The following is a 21,330-nucleotide window of genomic DNA, read 5'->3' as shown; positions in this document are numbered from 1 at the left end:
ACGTCTGGCACTTCAGGATCTGAGTCCCTGGTGGCGTAGTGTGTTACTGATGGTAGCCTGTAAAGTTGGTCCCAGCTATCTGCAGGTCATTCACTAGGTCCCCCCGTGTGGTTCTGGGATTTTTGCTCACCATTCTGGAGATAATTTTAACCCCACGGGGTGAGATCTTGTGTGGAGCCCCAGATGGAGGGAGAATATCCGTGGTCTTTGTATGTGTTCCATTTTCTGATTATTGCTCCCACAGTTGATTTCTTCACACCAAGCTGCTTGCCTATTGCAGATTCAGTCTTCCCAGCCTGATGCAGGGCTACAATTTTGTTTCTGGTGTCCTTCGCCAGCTCTTTCGTCTTCACCGTAGTGAAGTTTGGAGTGTGACTGTTTGAGGTTGTGGACAGGTGTCTTTTATAATGATAACAAGTTCAAACAGGAGCCAGTACTACAGGTAATGAGTGGAGGACAGAGGAGCCTCTTAAAGAAGAAGTTACAGGTCTGTGAGAGCCAGAAATCTTGCTTGTTTGTAATTGACAAATACTTATTTTCCACCAAAATTTTTTAAAAAACTTCTTTCCGAATCAGACAATGTGATTTTCAGGATTTGTTTTGTCATGTTGTCTCTCATAGTTGAGGTCGACCTATGATGTCAGTTACAGGCCTCTCATCTTATTAAGTGGGAGAACTTGCACAATTGGTGACTAAATACTTTTTCCCCACTGTATATACTGCATTACTGTATGTGCTATAAACGATCACCGGTTTCACAAAAATGTGAATAAAAAGTTTTTAGAAGTTGAATAAATTAAAATCGCCCCCTTTTCCTCAGTTTAAAAATAAAGGAACAAAAACATTTGTTGTTGCTGCATTCATAAAAGTACAGTCCATTAAAATACGTAACGAATTAACCCATTAGTGAACTCCATAAAAAAAAAAAAAGCTAGAATTTCATTTTTTTGGGTCACCTCACCAACCTGGAAAAAAGTAATTAATAATAAGCAAACCGTGCATTATATGTACACAAAATTGGTTTCAATAAAAATGTCAGGATAGCACACAAGAGTCTAGGAAAATGGCAACACAAAATAATGTTTTGCTTTCTAAGACCACTTAGAGGACCGGTCACCAAATTTTCCATGTTCAACTGGATATAATAATGGTTGCAGAGCAGTATAAAATGTTTGTTTTGTGTTTTTTTCCTCTTTTTTTTTTTTTCTTAAATTTTACCCCTAATGAGTTATCACAGAGATGTCACTGGTGATGTATGGTTCTTACACCTGTATGATGCTGACCAATCCATAAGCCGGCAGCAACATGGCAAACACGCCCCACCATAGCGTAGAGCAGGTTTGTCAGTGAGTAGGATGTAATCCCGTTTATGTCTGCAGTGCGATCAGTGATTAGAAAAGAGCTGACAGAAGGGTTTATGGGACACATTTAAAGGGAACCGGTCACCCCCCCCCGGTGATATCAGACCTCTACTATGGGCATGCAGGTGATAGAAAAGTAACTCTATACTACCTGTATGGCCCATAGTAGAGGTCTGATGGGAATCTGTCCCCCCCTGGGAGATATCTGACCTCTACTATGGGCATGCAGGGTATAGAAAAGTAACTCTATACTACCTGTATGGCCCATAGTAGAGGTCTGATGGGAATCTGTCCCCCCTGGGAGATATCAGACCTCTACTATGGGCATGCAGGTTATAGAAAAGTAACTCTATACTACCTGTATGGCCCATAGTAGAGGTCTGATGGGAATCTGTCACCCCCGCGGTGATATCAGACCTCTACTATGGGCATGCAGGTGATAGAAAAGTAACTCTATACTACCTGTATGGCCCATAGTAGAGGTCTGATGGGAATCTGTCACCCCCGCGGTGATATCAGACCTCTACTATGGGCATGCAGGGTATAGAAAAGTAACTCTATACTACCTGTATGGCCCATAGTAGAGGTCTGATGGGAATCTGTCCCCCCTGTGAGATATCAGACCTCTACTATGGGCATGCAGGTTATAGAAAAGTAACTCTATACTACCTGTATGGCCCATAGTAGAGGTCTGATGGGAATCTGTCACCCCCGCGGTGATATCAGACCTCTACTATGGGCATGCAGGTTATAGAAAAGTAACTCCATACTACCTGTATGGCCCATAGTAGAGGTCTGATGGGAATCTGTCACCCCCCCGGTGATATCAGACCTCTACTATGGGCATGCAGGTTATAGAAAAGTAACTCTATACTACCTGTATGGCCCATAGTAGAGGTCTGATTGCAGAGATATGTGTTTTTATAAAAGCACGTTTTCTATCCCCTGTATGGCCATATTAGAGGTCTGCTATCTCCCAGGGGGTGGCAGATTCCCTTTAAACTCCGCTGTTCTGCTCCTCCCTGCACACTGCCACTCATGCAGGAGGTTAGGCTAGAAGAGGTACATCGCACACTGAGAAACCTGCTCTCAGCTATGGTGGGGGGTGTTCTTTATATGCTTTGTTGCTGCCTGCTTATGATTGGAGGAAAAGTGCACAACCCCCTGTGGAAACAAGAACACCCCCTTGCACTTAACAATTGTTAACTTGTTAGGTGCAAAATACATTGCTAATATCATCGCAACAGAGCCAAAATGAGAAAAAAACCATATTTATTCCTCACTGCAACCATTGTGTCCAGTTACACATGAAACATGTTCTCAAAGTCTCTAGTTAAATATAGAGAAATTGCTGCATGTTTGGTATCACTGTAATCGGACTGCCGTCAACCGCCAAATGAACACCCTAAAAAAAAATAAAATCCAATAATGGAGGATTGGGATGCATTTTTTTTCCTCCATTTGAACCCACTTGAAGCTTGTTTTACCATTATTCAGTATATTGTGTGGTAAAATGATTGGCACTATTCAAAATTAAAATTTGTCCTGTAAAAAATAAGCCCTCATACATTTTTTGATGGCGAAATGTAAAAAAAATGACTGCAAAAATAAAAAAATCACCATGTCCTGAAAGGGTTAAGTTTTATTCTAGCTTTTTTTCCTTTGCTCTCTTCCATAGGATGGTGCAGTGAGCTGCTAGTCCATACAGTGAGCGTGACTGGAATCACTGTCCCTGCAGTTGACGCTCTGCAGAGCAGCCAGTCAGTCTGCAGAGGGCCATTATTACCACTCATTTTGCAGAGAAATAGGTTTTTTGGAGGTGATAGGTTCCCTTTAAGAAAGAATAACAGATCTTTTTTCCACTTCTAGAATTCAGTGGACTGTCTGCTCCATCCTGCCACAAGTAAGGTAATGCCATGGCAGCACAATCTGATTATAGAGACCTTAATGTGCCATGGAGACCACAGACTGGCCCTACGCTATATTCTAGCTATGAAGCCTCCAATATTCAACAGTGCAGAGGTCAAACGTCACATGACTGTATTTTTAGAAAACAGGTAAGTTTTGTTGCCTTTGTCACATGTTAATTTCTAGTTGTCTTTAGACAATTAAAGAATCATGATGAATTGGGGCACAGCGATAGGTTTATGGTATCCACTGGCTGTATATTTAATGACCTATCACAATTTGTAGGCACATTTTTGAGGCCTGGAATCTGCAAAAGCTCCACTCCAGCCGATTGAATGTTGAAGAGCTGCTGAAACATATGTATGAAACATGTCAAGAAATGGGGCTTGTGGAAGATTTGCTGAAGCTTGCCTTCACAGATTCTGAACAAGTAAGAGGCCATAAAGCCAGCATAACCATGACTGTAGAAAGTTTCTTTACTCTGTCTGTCTCGTTCTCGCTATCGCAGCTTTTAGAAGCCCTCTCCCACCCAATCAGCACCCCTGCGACACAAACACGGGCTCCTGATGGCAGTCATGGCAATCTGAGGTCAAATAATGACCTCCGTCTGCCAGCTACAGTGGCCTGTTAGACCATGCAAGAAGGATGGCCTAAAAGTCTTTTGTTTGTGTAACACTGACAGGTGTAATGCATTATCCCAGTGATCAGAGTAATAAAAGGTAAAATCCCATAAAGGAATGAAGTAAAGTAAAAAAAAAAAAAAAAAAATTGAAAAAATATTTTAAATAAGAACAAAAAATTAAAAATAATTCAATAAATATGTATATGTCTGTAAAGAGAAACGAAAAAGTGCTCATTTTGTATTACCACATCCAAAACGACCCGAACTATAAAACTCACTATTTAACCCCTTCAGTGAACACCATAAAATGGCAAACTATGCTTTTTCATCATACCATTGAAAAAAGTGGAACAAAATGCAATAAAAAAGACGTATTTAAATAGCTGGTAACGTCGTCATCTTCTCCCTCAAAAAAAAGACGCCATACAGCTTCATCAGTGGAGAAATAAAAAAAAAAAAAAGCTATAGTCCTCACATGACTGTCAGCAGAAATATACAAACATTATAGTTCTCAAAATATGGGGATGCAAAAACTGTTGTGTTTTTTTTAATAAAAGGGGGGGGGTTTAGGGCGCAAAAGTGGCCAAACACAAAAAAAGTAATAAACCTGGTGTCTCTGTAATCATGCTGACCCACAGTGAAGGCGTTAAAAATAAAACCAATTCTGTTGATTTGTTCACTTTGCCTCCTAAAGATTTAAGTAAGGCTCAGCTCACATTTATCCTGCTCTCTATGATGAGAGACCAGACCGAGTACAGAGGAACTCTGTTGCATCATCATAGAGGAGAATGGATCCCTCAGGGGTTTCATCTGAATCACATCATTCGGAGATTTAGATGGAAACCCCAATGTAAGTGCTCAACGTAGAGCACAGTATAGATGTGATCCCAAATGTTATGTAAAATGTTCCCAATAAAAGCTTTGATTTAATTCACAAAAAAACAAGTCCCCACTCAGGTCCGTCACCTGTCAGTGGAAATATAGAGGGTTTCCACCTTACTGGTTGCACAAAGGCTCTGGAAAAGTGAAATTGCTCACCGCAAAAGAAATCCAGCAAATTCTGCACTCCCAGATCCAAATGCCCCCCTCCGTCTAAGCTGCACAATGTGCCTAAACCACGTTTAGCGTCCACAAATTTGGCACTTCTGTAGCGTTGAGGGCCCGCTTAAATTACGGGGTACATGTTTCCGGAAGCACAGGTTGGGCATAATGTATGGGCACTACAATGGCAGGTTTGCATTTTTAACTCTGCATCATCCATTAAAATTGTCACTACACCTGTAAATAAATTCCCAATTGGGTGTAATTTCCAAAATAGGGTTACTCGAGGGGGAGGTTCTGCCCTTCTGGTACGTTGGGCTCTGTATGTGGAGTCCACAAACTATTCTACAATAATTTATTCTCAAAGAGTCCTAGCGCTTCCTCCCCCCGAGTCTCACCATGTGGGTAAGCAGTACTGTATAGCCACATATGAGGTATTGCTTGGTCAGCAGAAATTGTGTGATAAACTTTGGTACCATTTCTACCCATTTTCCCTCGTAAAACAACATTTTTGTGGTATGAATACAGGATAAAAAATATCTTTTTACTGTGTTAGACAGTAGATAGAAAAATATTCAAATTTAAGAGTCCTCAGTGGTTGATGCCTTTTAATTGCTAACTGAAAAGATGGTAACAAATAGCAATCTTTTGAGACTGCTCGGGTGTCTTCGTCAGGTATTATTCTGTGACACATTCTACTATAACTTGTTCACAGAGAGACAAATAATGCTCCTTCCATCCTGAGTCTCGCTGTATGGCTAAGCAGTGCTGTATTGCCACATTCAGAAGAAATTGTGTGGCAAATTTTGGTACCATTTTTACCCATTTTCCTGTGTGAAAATGGAAAATTAAATTATTTTTCTTCACTGCTCAATGGTATAAAATTCTGTGACACACCCGTGGTGTAGGGTGAATTCACTGAAGTGTAGTTTGTAAAATGTGGGTCACTATTGGTAAGGTTCTGCTGTTCTGGCACCTCAGGGGCTCTTCCAGTGGGTCATGGCACCCGTAAATCATAACAGTAAAATCTGTACTACAATATGGTGCTCTTTCCCTTCTGAGCTTTCCACTGTGCCTGAAATGTAGTTCCTGCTACATGTTGGGTATTGGTGCTCTGGGGGAAAAATGGACCTCACAGGTAGTTGTGCAATTTTTCCTATTAATTCTTATAAAAATGGAAAATTTAAGGCTAAAACAACATTATAGTGTTAAAAATGTGATAATTGTTTCTTCACCACCCAATGGTATAAAATGCTGTGAGACACATGTGATGTCCACATGTTAACTGCACCCTTGCATGAATTTATTGAGGGGTGTAGTTTGTAATGTGTGGAAATTTATTGGTGGTGTCTGTTTAACTGGCAATGTAAGGGACACTGCCAATGAAACATGGCACCCTCAAACCATTCCAGCAAATCTGCACTCCTATGGTGCTCCTTCCCTTCTGAGCCTTGCACTCTGCCTTAAAACTAGCTTTCAACCACATATGGGGTATTGGCAAACTCGAAAAATTTATCCAATTTGTTAATCAATTTCTTCAATTTACTCAGTCCAATATTATACAATTCTGTGAGTCACCTGAGGGTTAAAAATGCTCATTTCACCCCTAGATGAATTTCTCAAGTGGTGTAGTTTCCAAAATGGGGTCACTTGTGGGGGGTTTCTCCAATAAATTCCAGTCAAAATGGCACACCAAAATTCAAATATGTCTCCTTTACTTCCGAGCACTGCCTGTAGTTTTCCCCTAAATATGGGTTATCGACGTACTCGGGAGAAATTGCACAACAAATTTTGTTGCCCAATTACTCCTGCTTCTCTTGTGAAAATGAAAAGTTTGGGGCAAAACCAACATATTTGATGGAAAAATGTGATCTTTCATTTTCACGGGTTAGCGTTATAAAATTCTGTGAAGCACTTCTGGGTTCAAGGTGCTCACCAAACCTCTAGAAATATTCATTGAGGTGTGTAATTTCCAAACTTGGGTCACTTGTCAGGGGGATTCCACTGTTTAGGCACATAGGGGCTCTGCAAACACGACATGGAGTTAACTATCTATTGAAGGCAATTTTGTAGTCAAATGGTGCTCTATCCCTTCCAAGCCCTGCCGTGCGCCCAAATAGTAGTTTTCCTCCACATATGGAGTATCTGTGTACTTGGGAGAAATTGCAACAAATTTTGGGGTACATTCTTTCCTTTTTCTCGATTTAAATGAAACATTTGGGACCACAGCAACATTTTTGTGGGAAAAATGTAAAATTGTATTTATTCTTTCTTCCATATTGCTTTAATTCCGGCGAAGCACCTAAAGAGTTAATAAACTTCTTGAATGTGGCTTTGAAGACTTTGAGGGGTGCAGTTTTTAAAAGGTGTTACTTTTGGGTATTTTCTGTCACATAGGCACCTCAAAGTCACTTAATTTACAAAACCAACATTTTTTATTTTGTTGGAAAAATGAAAAATTGCTGATAAACTTTTAACAATTGTAACGTAACAAAAAAATTGTTTTAAAAAAAAGTTGCTTATGTAAAGTAGACATGTGGCAAATATTAGTTTATTTATTTTTAGTGGTATGACCATCTTTTTTTAAAGGCATAAAAATGAAAAGTTTGACTTTTTTTTTAATTTGTCAAATTTCCAATCTTTTCATAAACACAAAGCATATTGACCTAAATTTACCACTAATATGTGTCATAATTACTGAGATATGATGTCGCATTCCAGAATTATTGCCACACATCGGTCAGAATTGAAAAATGTTGCCTGGTCAGGAAGGGGACACCATGACTTTTTGAGGGTTTCCAATATAAATGCCCCTCAGTCACTTCAAAAATAGATTTAGTAAATGTCTATAAAAAATTGCTGCTTAACTTTTAAGCCTTCTAACAGCCAAGCAAAATAAAGAAATGTTGGAAAAATTATGTTAACGTCTTAAGTGCGTAACTATTTTTTTGTGACCTAGCTATCTGGCTCCATGGCAGTAAATTCTGAGTTTCAAAATTTCTAATTTTCCAAATTCTAAATCGTGCTGCTCTCAGATTACATAGCAAAAATTTGGTGACAGATTCTTTAACCCCCCGAGGGTGGTCGGCTCATTAATGACCAGGCCAGTTTTTACAATTCTGGCCACTGGCACTTTTATGAGGTAATAACTCTGGAACGCTTCAACGGATCCCCCTGATTCTGAGAATGTTTTTTCATGACATATTGTACTTCATGATTGTGGTAAAAATTTCTTCACTATGACTTGCATTTATTTGTAAAAAAAAAAAAGACATTTTCAAACTTTGAATTTTCATGCCCTTAAATCAGAGAGATATGTAGCACAATATAGTTAATAAATAACATTTCCCACGTTTCTACTTTTACATTTCCCACGTGTCTACTTTTACATTTCCCACGTGTCTACTTTTACATTTCCCACGTGTCTACTTTTACATTTCCCACGTTTCTACTTTTACATCAGCACAATTTTAGAACAAATTTTTTTTTTTTGTTAGGAAGTTATAAGGGTTAAAAGTTGACCAGCGATTTCTCGTTTTTCCAACAAAAATTACAGAACCATTTTTTTAGGGACCACATCACATTGAAGTGACTTTGAGGGGCCCTTATGACCGAAAATACCCCAAAGGGAACCATTCTAAAAACTGCACCCCTCAACGTGCTCAAAACCACATTCAAGAAGTTTATTAACCCTTCAGGTGCTTCACACGAATTTTTGGAATGTGGAAGAAAAAAATGAACATTTTAATTTTTTTTCACAAAAATTTTACTTTAGACCACAATTTTTATTTTCACAAGGGTAACAGGAAAAAATAAACCCCAAAATTTGTTGTGCAATTTTCTCCTCAGCACGCCGATACCCAATATGTGGGGGGAAAATCACTGTTTGGGCGCACGGCAGGATTCAGAAAGAAAGGAGCGCCATTTGAGTTTTTGAATGTAAAATTTGCTTGAATAATTAGCAGACGCCATGTCGTGTTTGGAGAGCCCCTGATGTGCCTAAACAGTGGAAACTTCCCACAAGTGACACAATTTTGGAAACTAGACCCCTCAGGGAACTTATCTAGATGTGTGGTGAGCACCCTGAACCCCAAGGTGCTTCACAGTAGTTTAGAACATGGAGCCGTAAAAATAAAAAAATCTAACTTTTTCCACAAAAATTATCTTTTAGCCCCAAATTTTTCATTTTCACAAAGGTAAGAGGTGAAAATTGACCCCAGAAAGTGTTGTGCAATTTCTCCTGAGTGCACCGATACCCCATATGTGGGGAAAATAGACTGTTTTGGCGCACGGCATGGTTCAGAAAGGAAGGAACACAAAATTGGCTGGAATTGAGAGTGGAAGCCATGTCGCGTTTGGAGAGCCCCTGATGTGCCTAAATAGTGGAAACCCCCCACAAGTGACCCCATTTTAAAAACTAGACCCCTCAAGGATTTTATCAAGGGGTATAGTGAACATTTTGAACTTAGAGGTACGACACAGAATTTGATAACATTAGGTCATCAAATTGTCATTAGTCTTGAGTGCAAGTGCTCGCTACTTGAGTACTCGGGTATGCACCATGTATCGCGGGTGCTCGAGTGACATGTTCGAGTCTCCACTCGCATGTTTCATGGTTGTTAGACACCCAAAAAAAAAAAAACATGCTTGGACCACTCGTGCATGGCAGGCAATCCACGCAACTTTTTTTTTTTGGCAACGAATCATATGGGGCGGAGACTTGAGCATGTCACTCGAGCATCCGCGATACTCAGCGCATACCTGAGCACCCGATGCAGACTCAAGTATTGAGCACTAGCGCTCAACACTAGTCACCATATCATCTTTTTTTTTTTTTTTCACTTTTAAAAAAATCCCAACCCTAACCCTAGCGTTTATTTTTTACACCGTTCCTCGTGCGGTATAAGTGATTAGACGACCTTATTCTTCGGGTCGGTGCGATTTCAGCGATACCAGATCCATATCAGATTTTTATGATTGACAGCTGTCACACACGAAAAGGTGCTTTTTTTTTTTTTGCATAGACTAGTTTTAGCATCGCCATATTTTGAGAGCTATTATTTTTCCATATTTTGGCCGACAGTCATGTGATGGCTTGTTTTTTATGGGACAAGTGAATGTTTTTATTGGTACCATTTTTGGGCACGTGACATTTTGTGATCGCTTTTTTCTTCCGATTTTTAGGAGGCAGAATAAACAAAAACCAACAATTCAGGAATTGGTTTTTTTTGTTGTTGTTTGTTTGTTTTTTTTAATGCATTTCCGCATGTGGTAAAATTGATAAGGCAGCGTTATTCTTTGGGTCAGTACGTTTACATCAGTGCCACATTTATATATTTTTTTTATGTTTTGGCGCTTTTACACAATAAAGAGTGTTTTATTGAAAAAAAAATTTTGTATCGCTTTTTTCTGTGACCTATAACTTTTTTTATTTTTTGGCTGATGGAGTCTTCTACATCTCCCTTCTCCACTGGTAGAATCTCCTAGCTGGTTATCCAGTATGCATTCAATCAGACAACGCCACAGCCGTGGCATACATACACCGACAGGGCTTAACAAGCCGCAAATCCGTTATCACGGCGGTCTCATGGATTCTGGTCTGGGCCGAGTGACACGTGCCAGCAATATCGTCAGTACACATTCTGGGGGTGGACAATTGGGCCGCCGACTTCCTTAGTCATCAGACTCTCCTCGGGCGAGTGGACACTCAACCCCATCGTGTTCGATAAGATCTGTCACAGATGGGGCACCACCGACGTCGATCTAATGGTGCCTCACTTCGTAGCCAGGTCTCGCTACCCCTCTGGCAGTCGGTTATGACACCCTCCTCATTCCATGATTTCATTTTCATCTTCCTTACCTCTTTCCGCCTCTGCCACTGATCCCGAGAGTCATCAAGAAGACCAAGGCAGAGGGAGTCCCAGTAATCATGGTGGCTGTAGACTGGCCCAGAAGGGACCTACTCTCTCTCTCTCTCAGGGTCCCCTCTTCCACCAGAATTCTCTGTCTCTGAATTTAATGGCATTGGTTTTGAGAGAAGCATGTTTTTCATCCCAGGTCATACAGACCATGGTCAGAGCAAGAAAGCCCGCGTCCTCACGCATTTAACATCGGACTTGGAAGGCCTTTTTTTTTTCTTTTTTTTTTTTTGATGGTGTGAAAACAACCTTTTCTGCTCACATGTCTTTTTCTCTTCCATCCATCTTGGCTTTTCTCCAGTTGGGACTCGACTCCGGGCTTTCTATCAGTACTCTCAAGGTTCAGATCTCTGCACTCTCAATTCTTTTTAAACGGAATTTGGCTTCTCGTCCCAAGCTCAAGACCTTCCTTCATGGAGTTGCTCGCCTGGCTTTGCCATATTCCCCTCCTGTAGGCCTTTGGGACCTAAAATAAGCAAGCCCCCTTCGAACCTATCCATGACATCTTGTCGTCATTCCTTTCCTGGAAGGTTGCCTTTTTGGTAGCCATCACGTCCTTCAGAAGAGTTTGAGCTGGCAGCTCTCTAGTCGCTCTCCTTTTCTCATTCTCCATCAGGACAAGGTAGTTTTCAGACCAGTTCCTCCTTTCTTAAAGTAGTCTCCTCATTCCACATCAACGAGGACATTGTTCTGCCTTCTTTCTGGTCATCTCTGGTTCATCCCCTTGAAAGATCCCTTCACAAGCTGGACCTGAGCAGAGCTCTGTGTCTACCTATCAAGGACCGCTTCATTCAGATGTTCTGACACCTTGTTTGTCATCTGAGGGTCATCGCAAGGATCTCCCTGCTACAAAATCTAACCATCGCTGAATTCGCTCGGCTATACTGGAGGCATATCGCGCTACACACAGGCTACCCCTTCCGGGAGTAAGAGCGCTCTCCACCCAAGCGTTGGGGGCTTCTTGGACTGTTTGCCAACAGGCCTCTGCAACCCAGATTTGCAAAGCTGATACCTGGTCATCTCGTTACACTTTCACAAGGTTCTACAGAGTAGATATCTACGCCTCGGTCTATGCTGGCCTAGGTATGAAGATTCTGCAAGCGGTGGTTGCCTGCCGTCCAAGCTGATTTGGCAGTTATTCTATTCCCTCCTTGGGACTGATTTAGGACATCCCATGGTTACCTGTGTCCCCCAATGAAGCAATAACGAAAGAAGGATTTTTTGTACTCACTGTAAAATCTTTCTTAGAGCCTTCACTGGGGGACACAGCATCCTCCCTGGTTTATGCCTATGTTGGGCCTATGTGCCTCTGTTGGGCCTGTATATAGTTCGGTTGTTTGTTGCTTCTCTTACTGCTTGTTCACTAACTGACGAGCTTTGTGCCAGTCGATGGGTGTATACTGCTGAGGAGGAGCTAATTCTTTTTTTGCCTAGCGGCCTCCCAGCGACAGATGCATACACTCATGGCTACCTGTGTCCACCAATAAAGGCTCAAAGAAAGAGCTTTTACGGTGAGTACCAAAAATCCCTCTTTTGCGGGACGAGTTACAGATTTTTTTATTGCCATTTTGGGGCACATAATGTTTTATGATTGCTTTTTATTCAGATATTCAGACACAATGAACAAAAAACAGTAATTTAGTTATTTATGTTTTTTATTTTTTGCGCCGTTCACTGTGTGGTAAGTGATAAGACTGATTTGTCCATTGGGTCGGTATGATTACAGAGATACCAGATTTATATTGTTTTTTTTATGCTTTGCTATTTTTACACACTAAAAACAATGTTTTACAAAAATGAATTAGTTTTTACATTGCCATATTCTGAGAACTGTAACTTTTTTTTTTTTGCTGAATGAGCCATATTGCAGTTTTTGTTTTGCGGGACGGTTTGGCGATTTTAATTTATACCATTCTTTTTTTCTTCATATGACTTTTTGAAAGCTTTTTATTAAAAATTTTTGTGAGTCAGTCTGATGAAAAAGTGACATTTTTGGTGTTTTTTTTATTTTCTTAACGCCGTTAGCCGTAAGGAATAAATAACGGACCAGTTTTATAAAGTGGGTCGTTCTGGATACGGTGTTAACAATTGTGGGGGTTTTTGGGTTGTTTTTTTTCACAAACACTGCTTTTTGAGTGGCAAAATGACTTTTTGTGATTTGGGTGTGCTTTTTTGGGTGTGTTTTACATATTTTATTTTACTTTTTCACTTTTCTTTGTACTTCGTCCCACTGTGGGACATTTTTCGTGTACTGCAGTGCATGAGACGGTCAGTGAGTCACGGAGTGTGCTTGTGAGACCAGGCTTATAGCTAGATCTTACGGACCATCGTACCCTGGGGTCATCAGATGACCTCTAGGTACCATGATAACCATCGGTACCCGCAGTTTTCATTTTGTGGGTCCCATGGTTACAAAGGGGATCTTGCAACCCCCTTACAACCAGTTAAATAGCTCTGTTGCGATTGACAGCAGTATTTGAGGGGTTAATTTGCCCGATCAGTTACAAAAGCGGCCAGGGCCGATTATAGCAGGGTGTCAGCTGTCGCATACAGCCGACGGGCAGCGCTACAATCTTATTCCCAATTGCCGTTTTAAAACAAATCAGGAATAAGGCCCCTTTACAACTGCCGTTCTAATACGTATCGGCAGTCGTTAAGGGGTTAAAGTTTCAGCTGTTTTCAAGACATATCCACCTAAATTTACCCCTGAAATAAAGCACAGTGTCACGAAAAACCCTTTATATGGCCTATTCAGAAATGCTAAAACTGGCAGTGACAGGAAAAGGTTAACTGCCACAAATTGTAGAACATTTTCCTGTGCGATTATACGACGTTTCTTTTAGAATTGTCACTTTTGTTCCGGTAGGAACAGTGATTCAGACAGAACGTGAAGGTTTCCTTTTGCCTTATGCTTTAATAAATCTTTATTTTTATTATAGGATTACTTGCATACATATTTGCGCACAAACGGAGGTATTCAAAATCAAGAGATCTTGTTGGTACATCATTTACAGAGAGCAAATTACATACCAGCTTTGCGGCTAAACCAGTCACTGAACAATTATCACCTAGTAAGTCCTCTGTTTCATTTTAAAGAGTATCATGAATATATATGTAAGTAATAACAATAAGTGAAAGTGATTCCATAGTTCTGTCTTTTAAGGACTGGAAGGGCTATCTCTCCTTTTCAAAAATAGTTTCTCTGACTGTTCTGTCTGAACACTGAGATGGTGAGGTGCCAGCGCCGAATACATGCCTTATAATGCCCCTTTTAAATACAGTATATAGATGCTTGCAGCTTCACCCCCAGTTGGAGGTGTCTGTTTTCAGGAAACATAGGAAAGGGTTCTTTACAGTCAGAGCAGTCAGACTGTGGAATGCCCGACCACAAGAGGTAGTAATGGCAGACACTATAACAGCTTTTATACAAGGCTGGATGATTTCCTTGATACACGTAACTTTGTGGGTTATAGTTAATTTAGTGACAAAATGTACAATTGGTGGAAGAAGGTTGATGGACCTAGGTCTTTTTTGCAACCTATGTAATTATGTAAAATATCTTTTTATTTTGTGTTTCACACATTTTTTTAACATCATTAAAAAAAATTTTCTTTTTTTAATTGTTGGCTTGGCATATTATCCCCCATTACAGAGCAAATCTATCGCATCAATGCATTGTAAAGCTCATCTCGATCTGGTCTGGCTCCTTCCTGACACTAATTGGTCATATAATCGCTGGGATCAAAGTGTAATGGGATATTACGGCTTCCTAAATGGCATACATCCCTGACTTGAGTAAGAAATCAGTCCAATGTTGAAACATGTAGCCTTGTATTCCTTTAATAATTTCTGTTGATGACTTTACCTGCCTGTCATACTCTGCAACGCTCGTATCACCCCTTTTTTTCATTTAATTTATAAACTTTTTGTTTGATCTGTATACATTGCTTTTTTCAGCAATGTATACAGCGATCGTGTAATTTCTGCCTTCTTTACGGGCAGTTCTCCATTCCTGCTGCTGCACATCTCCATGCAGCTGCTGATTCTGCAAGGATGTTCCAAAACTAAATTGCAGAGTCATATGCAGACCTCACAGACAATTTTGGCAATCAGCAGGTTATTAATTATGTAATAATTGTTGGCTAAAGCAATCCCCCATAGTCATTTTGCTATGTAAAGATTACGTTGCATTTGGTGAGGAGAGTATCTGAAAAATGTGTTCAGCTATGGATGTATTTTTATACTTTTTCTTTTCTGTGCAGAATGATTTTGACAGATGCCAGCTGGAAAGAGGAGCTGCCAGAAACTCTATAGTGGATCACTATGTCAAAATACTCCCAAGTGTGCAGCAAACTCTGGCCAGATCCTATCCTTCTATTGTTTGGAAGAAAGGTAACTGAAAGTTGTAGCTTTCGGCTGTATGTAATATCTTATTAACTTCACCTTCATTAATTTTGAGGGGACAGATATTGGAATTGCTTTGGCATTTGCTGGAAATTCATAGTTTTCAAGTCAGATGAACTTGAGGTTACTTTGCTTACTTTCTATTACAGCTGTTTAAAAAACATTTAAAGGGATACTGTCACGTTTAATAATGGTACAAACCTGGCAATATAGCGTTAATCTGCAAGTTAGGCTGGGCAGGACTTAAAGGAGTTGCCCACTGCTTTAACATTGATGCCCTATCCATAGGATAGGGCATGAATGTATGATCGGCCAGGGTCCCGCCCGCGGCATCCCCACCGACCAGCTGTTATCGGTGCAGCGGCCGCCGGCCGGAAGTCCTTGCCTGCGGTGCTTGGCTGTCTGTCTGTAGTGGCCGCCGCTTGTAACTGCACATCCTCCTCCCATTCATCGGGAGGCCGATGTTCAGTTACAAGCGGCGGGCACTGCAGGTAGAGACTTCCGGCTGGCGACACCTGACACCGATAACAGCCGATCGGCAGGGGTGCCGCGTGCGGGACCCCAGCCAATCATACATTGATGCTCTATCCTACGGATAGGGCATCAATGTAAAGTAGTGGATAACCCCTTTAAAGCTACTTTGTTCTGAAAGTGCAGCTTCTTAGAGAAAATGAACTATATTACTCCAGGGAGTCGCTGACTTTAAGCCATACAGACAGGTGTGCCCGGCCAGTCACCGCTCACAGCACTTTGACTGACATCTGGCTCTGCACTGATGCACATAAGTAATATAAAGCCTCAAATGTTCCACCCCTCGCTCCAGGTCTGATCTGAGCTCTGTAAGAAATGACCGATCAATACACCACATGGGTCTGTTAGGGGCACCGACGTGTGACGTACAAATAAAAACAATATGCATGTGTCAGAGATGACTAATGGAAGTACCAAATGTAAATGTATAATGTACAGGTAAGAGCAATGCGTATTCAGTGAAAAGAAAGCGATATATAGTGGGACTGCGCATATGACCTTGATCTCCAGCTTGATAAATAGTGTTCAATTCTTATGTGCAAAAGTTCTGCCCATAGACCAATGTGTAAATGCCAAGACAGGAACATTATGGATTGTCGTCTGCCTATTAATACTAAAATGAATGCATAAAATAAACAGAAATGTAGTATCAACATATACTAGCGCCAAAGGAGATGGTAAGGAAGAAATACTAGGCTGCAGCCAGAAGCACGGGTCCTGTGTGACGGCCCGTAAATAGTCATAAATAGATGGTACTGTCGCACTGATTGGAGGTAGCAGAGAATAGAAAAGAGGAGCACGCAAAACAGAAAGTAATATCTAGAATTTATATTAAACAAATTTCACAATGGAAATTAACTTGGACAATAAAATAATATTCCTAAGGAGACCAGCTATATATGATATTTAGGCAAAGCGTTAATAAATATAATGTTTCTCTGTTTAACGTCCATTTGCATGGTAAGAAATGCTGCTGCTATTGGAAACGTGCCTGCTATGCCGCTAAATAGCTCATAGTCTGTAAGAATGAATACACGGTGCTTAGTAAAAGCATACAGTTAGTGGGGCTGGTCCCTTGATTAGAGGCGTGAATTCCTGGTGAGTAAAGAGTGCGGGGTGTCTACTCCCCTGTACGTACTCCGAAGCCCACAGTTACCTGCTGTCAGGTCCTGGGCCATACAGTAAAGCAGGGAGCTGTAATCTCCTAAGTGGTATGTAGAGCCAGGGCACTCCGTCCGGTAGCATCCCTGGTAACCACACGGGCGGAAGGAGCTGGTGACGTCATAGCTGCTGACTATGGTGTCCTATGAAGGCCAGAAAAGAGGCTTCATTATTCATCATTCTTCAGATGATTTGTCAGTGTAGATGAAATAGTATTAAAGGAGTTTTCCAGGCTAAAAAGAATTCTGCAGTCTGTGACTGCACACTGCCGAATTGTGATAAGTTTACAATGCGCACACTGCCACAATTTCCCTTTCAATTGGGTATTTATACAATTTGCATAGTTGCAGCCAGTTTGACTCTCTCGGCCACTACTCTCAATGAAGTTGGCACATGACCACCCACTCTTGTTTAGAATATAGGAGAATTGTTAATTTGTGCTGATTGCACTCAGTCATGATTCGGCAGTCTTCAGTTACATGGTGACGGCAGACAGTTCTAGCGGGCAGCAGAGTTGTCACCGGATAACGGCCTGTAATGTCTGTAGGTTTGACTACTCTACCATTGTTAAAATACAAATACATATCCAAAATATTCAACACTAAGCAACAGTTTCTTGTTTATTCTAGTGACAAGACCCAAACCTTTATCTACTGTTGCAAAACCGGCTCCCTCAGGGAGTGTGATTACCGAAGCTGACTTTATCCGTAACGTGCTGCTGAAAATAAAGGAAGTGTCTGCAGCTAGTGAGAGTAGAGACTTCTCTCCTTATAAAAGGTAAGAAATGTGCCTGGGCTTTCATCTGAGAATCCATTTATGGTACTCCCATTCCTACACAGTACTTAAGCTCTTCTATGTTTGAACCAATGTATCTTTTGTGGCACAGTGACATTAAAATGCTTTTGGTAGGAGACCATTTCTGTAGAGTTCTGTAGCTGTAGTCAAGAGACTTGTCTTGTTCTGCTTAGTCATGTAAAACTCAAATGGTATAAATTAATAGAATAGTGAGACATTAAAGGGTTGTCTGATATAGAAATATCATTTAAGTATGTTTCTCTTATGAAGTGCTCTTGGTCCCCTGACTGCAGCAGTCAGCCTGGACTGGACATGTAATGTGCTGGAAAGTGAGTATGCCTTTTTTTTTTAAATACATATTTTAAGTGCATACATGCATTGCAAATATATATTTTTCCAATACCGGACAACCCCTTTAACTGACTTGTTTAAAACAAAAGTTTTTTTTTGTTTTTTTTTTTAAAGTGGTTGCCCATTAAAAGACTCCTTTATTGCTGGCCCCATAAATTAAAAAATTCTCTACTTCCTGGATCTGCATGGCTCATAGATTGTGTACTCCGCCAGTGTCTTGATGAACAATGTCTCATGACTCATGTAAGCCACTGATTGACTACAATCTTCATAATTACATCTTTGCAAAAAGTTTATTCGCCTCAGGATAGAAATGTGAAGGCTGCTGTCAGTCTGCAGCCACCGATTGACTGCCGCAGTCATGTGACCTCAGGAGACATGAAGATGAGTGTCCGTCCTGCTTCGTGTGTGCTCAAGTAGGATTCTACCCTAAATATTTATATAGCAACATTGATTCCATGGTGCTGTACATGAGAAGGGGTTACATGCAAAATACATATCACTTACAGTAAAGAAGCTAACAATGATAGACTGATACAGGAGGAAGAGGGCCCTGCCGTTGCGGCTTACATTCTACAGGATGATGGGGAAGGAGACAGTAGGTTGAGGGGTTGCAGTAGCTCTGGTGTTGGTGAGGTGGCAGCAAGGTCATGGCAGCCTGTAAGCTTTCTTGAAAAGATGGGTTTTCAGGTTCTGTCTGAAGGATCCGAATGTGATGGCTAATCAAACGTGTTGGGGCCAGATTTCCAGAGGATGGGGAATATTGGGGACAAGTCTTTTAGGCGATTGGGTGAAAAACTAATGAGTGTGGAGGAGAGAAGGTGGTCTTGGGAGGACTGGAGTTTACGTGAGGGAAGATATCGGGATATTAGTTTGGAGATGTACGGAGGAGAAAGGTTATGGATGCCTTTGTAGGTCAGTGTTAGTAGAAGTTTGAACTGGATATGCTGGGGAATTGGGAGCCAGTAAAGGGACTTGCAAAGAGGGGAAGCAGAAGAGTAGCGAGGAGAGAGATAAACTAGTCAGGCAGCAGAGTTAAGGATGGACTGGAGAGGTACAAGAGTGTTAGCAGGTAGGCCACAGAGGAGGATGTTGCAGTAGTTGAGACGGGCGATGATGGGGTATGCACAAGCATGTAGTAGATTGAGGGTTTAGGAAAGGACGGATTCTGGAAATATTTTTAAGCTGGAGGCGACAGGAGGTGGCGAGAGCTTGGATGTGCTGTTTGAAGGATAGGGCAGATTCAAGGGTTACTCTCAGGCAGCGGATTTCCGGTACGGGGGGAAGCTTGATGTAGTTTATTACTACAGATAGATCAGGTGGGGAAGATATGTGAGATGGAGGAAAGATAATGAGTTCAGATTTATCCACATTAAGCTTGAAGCGAGAGGAGGAGGATATGGCAAATAGATACTCAGGGATTCTGGACAGCAGAGGTGGATCTGAGTGTCGTCAGCATGCAGATGCTACTGGAAGCCATGGGAATTTGAGTGGTCTCCAGCCAAGGGTATAGATGGAGAAGAGTAGGGGTCCTAGGACAGAGCCTTGAGGGACTTCAACAGAGTGAGGGCCGGATGAGGAGGTAGAGTGGGAGATTCTAAATGTGTGGTTGGAAAGGTATGAGGTGAGGGCAAGGTCTTTGATGCCAAAGGAAGAGAGGATTTGTAGTAGATGGCAGTGGTCAACTGTGTCGAAGGCAGATGACAAATCAAGGAGGAGTATTGATAATTGTCTGTTAGCTTTGGCTATAAGTAAGTTAGTGATTTTGGTCAGGGCCGTTTCAGTAGAAAGGTGAGGACAGAAGCCAGATTGTAGGTCGTCGAAGAGAGTTAGATGAGAGGAAAGTTCAGCGTGAACTGCTGTTCAAGGAGTTTGGAGGCGAATGGGAGCAGCAATATGGAGCGATAGCTGGACTTAGCAGTTGGGTCGAGCAATGTTTATTTGAGGATAGACGTGATTGTGGCATGTTTGAAAGCAGAGGGGAAGGTAGCAGATGTTAGTGATAGGTTGAAGAGATGGGTTAGGGATGGAATAAGTGTGGTGGTGAGGTTGGGGAGGAGGTGGAATGCGATGGGGTAAAGTGCACAAGTAGTGAGGTGTGATTTGGAGAGGAGATGAGGAAGTTCACCTTCATTGATGATCGAGAGGGTGGTTATGGCATAAGGGCATTAGTCTGGTATGCAAAGGAGTTTGTGGTGGTCGAACAATAAAGACTTGCCTTGTTTGGTCAATCTTATTTTTGCAGTGTGTGGCAAAGTCCTCAGCAGCGATTAGGGAGGTCGGAGGGGACAGTGCTGGACGGAGGAGGGGAGTTAAGTGTTGAATAACTGTTTGGGTTTGTAGAATAAGGAAGATACAAGGGATGTAAAGTGGGCCTGTTTAGCAGAGGTGAGGGCTGATTTGAGTGCGAGTGTTGCGTGTTTGAATGCAGTGAAGTCCTCTTTCGAATGTGTTTTCCTCCAACACCGCTCCGCAACCCTGGACACTTGCCGAATCTTTTTAGTGAGGTTATTGTGTCAGGGTTTTCTTTTGATTTGTCGCACTCTGCCATGCACGAGTAGGGCGACCGCGACAATAGCTGATGTGAGAGTGGCATTGTAGAAAGCAGTGGCGCTGACTGTGTCGTGGAGTGAAGATATGGATGCTAGTGGTAGAATAGAGTCAGAGTGTGTGTGTCTAGATGTGCGAGGTTTTTGCGGGGGTGTTATGGTTGCTGGACATGGCTGACAGGTGAAGAGGACAGGGATGAGAACGTGAGTAGATGGTGGCCAGATAAGGGGAGAGGGGAGGTTGTGAGGTTAGATAGGGAGCAGAGTCGAGTGAAGATGAGGTCTAGTGTGTGTCCGTCTGTGTGGGTGGCTCAGGAGGACCAAGTCCAAAAGATGAAGTAAGCGACAGGAGTTTGGAGACTGCTGACTGGCGGGTGTCGGTGGGGATGTTGAAGTTACCCATGATGATGGTGGGAATGTCAGCAGAGAAAAAGTGAAGAAGCCAGGTGGAGAATTGTTCAATAAAGGCAGTGGCAGGGCCGGGAGGTCGGTATATGACGGCCACTTGGAGGTTGGAAAGAGAGTAGATGCGGACAGTGTGGACTTTAAAAGAAGGGAGGTTTAGGGACTGTAGAGGTGATATTGGGTTGAAGGTCCAGTTGGTAGAAAGAAGACCCACTCCTCAACCATGCCTGTTACCAGGGTGAGGAGTATGGGTGAAGTGGAGGCTGCTGTAGCACAGCGCAGCA

At 41.7% G+C, this 21,330-nt stretch overlaps 1 protein-coding gene across 1 annotated transcript in view; it reads left to right on the top strand.

The window, feature by feature from the left end:
* Positions 1–21,330, top strand: part of LOC141219302 (protein ELYS-like) — a 111,485-nt gene that overhangs the window by 55,511 nt on the left and 34,644 nt on the right. Inside the window, exons 20-24 of the mRNA XM_073666071.1 lie at positions 3,231–3,418; positions 3,555–3,699; positions 13,790–13,921; positions 15,113–15,242; positions 17,576–17,723. Coding sequence (XP_073522172.1) covers positions 3,231–3,418; positions 3,555–3,699; positions 13,790–13,921; positions 15,113–15,242; positions 17,576–17,723 — 743 coding nt within the window. The remainder of the gene's footprint in view (positions 1–3,230; positions 3,419–3,554; positions 3,700–13,789; positions 13,922–15,112; positions 15,243–17,575; positions 17,724–21,330) is intronic.

This window comes from Phyllobates terribilis, unplaced genomic scaffold, assembly GCF_046119375.1.
Source record: "Phyllobates terribilis strain yellow unplaced genomic scaffold, ASM4611937v1 Scaffold_260__1_contigs__length_2691941, whole genome shotgun sequence".
Classification (NCBI taxonomy): domain Eukaryota; kingdom Metazoa; phylum Chordata; class Amphibia; order Anura; family Dendrobatidae; genus Phyllobates; species Phyllobates terribilis.
This window is presented reverse-complemented; position numbering and strand designations above follow the sequence as displayed.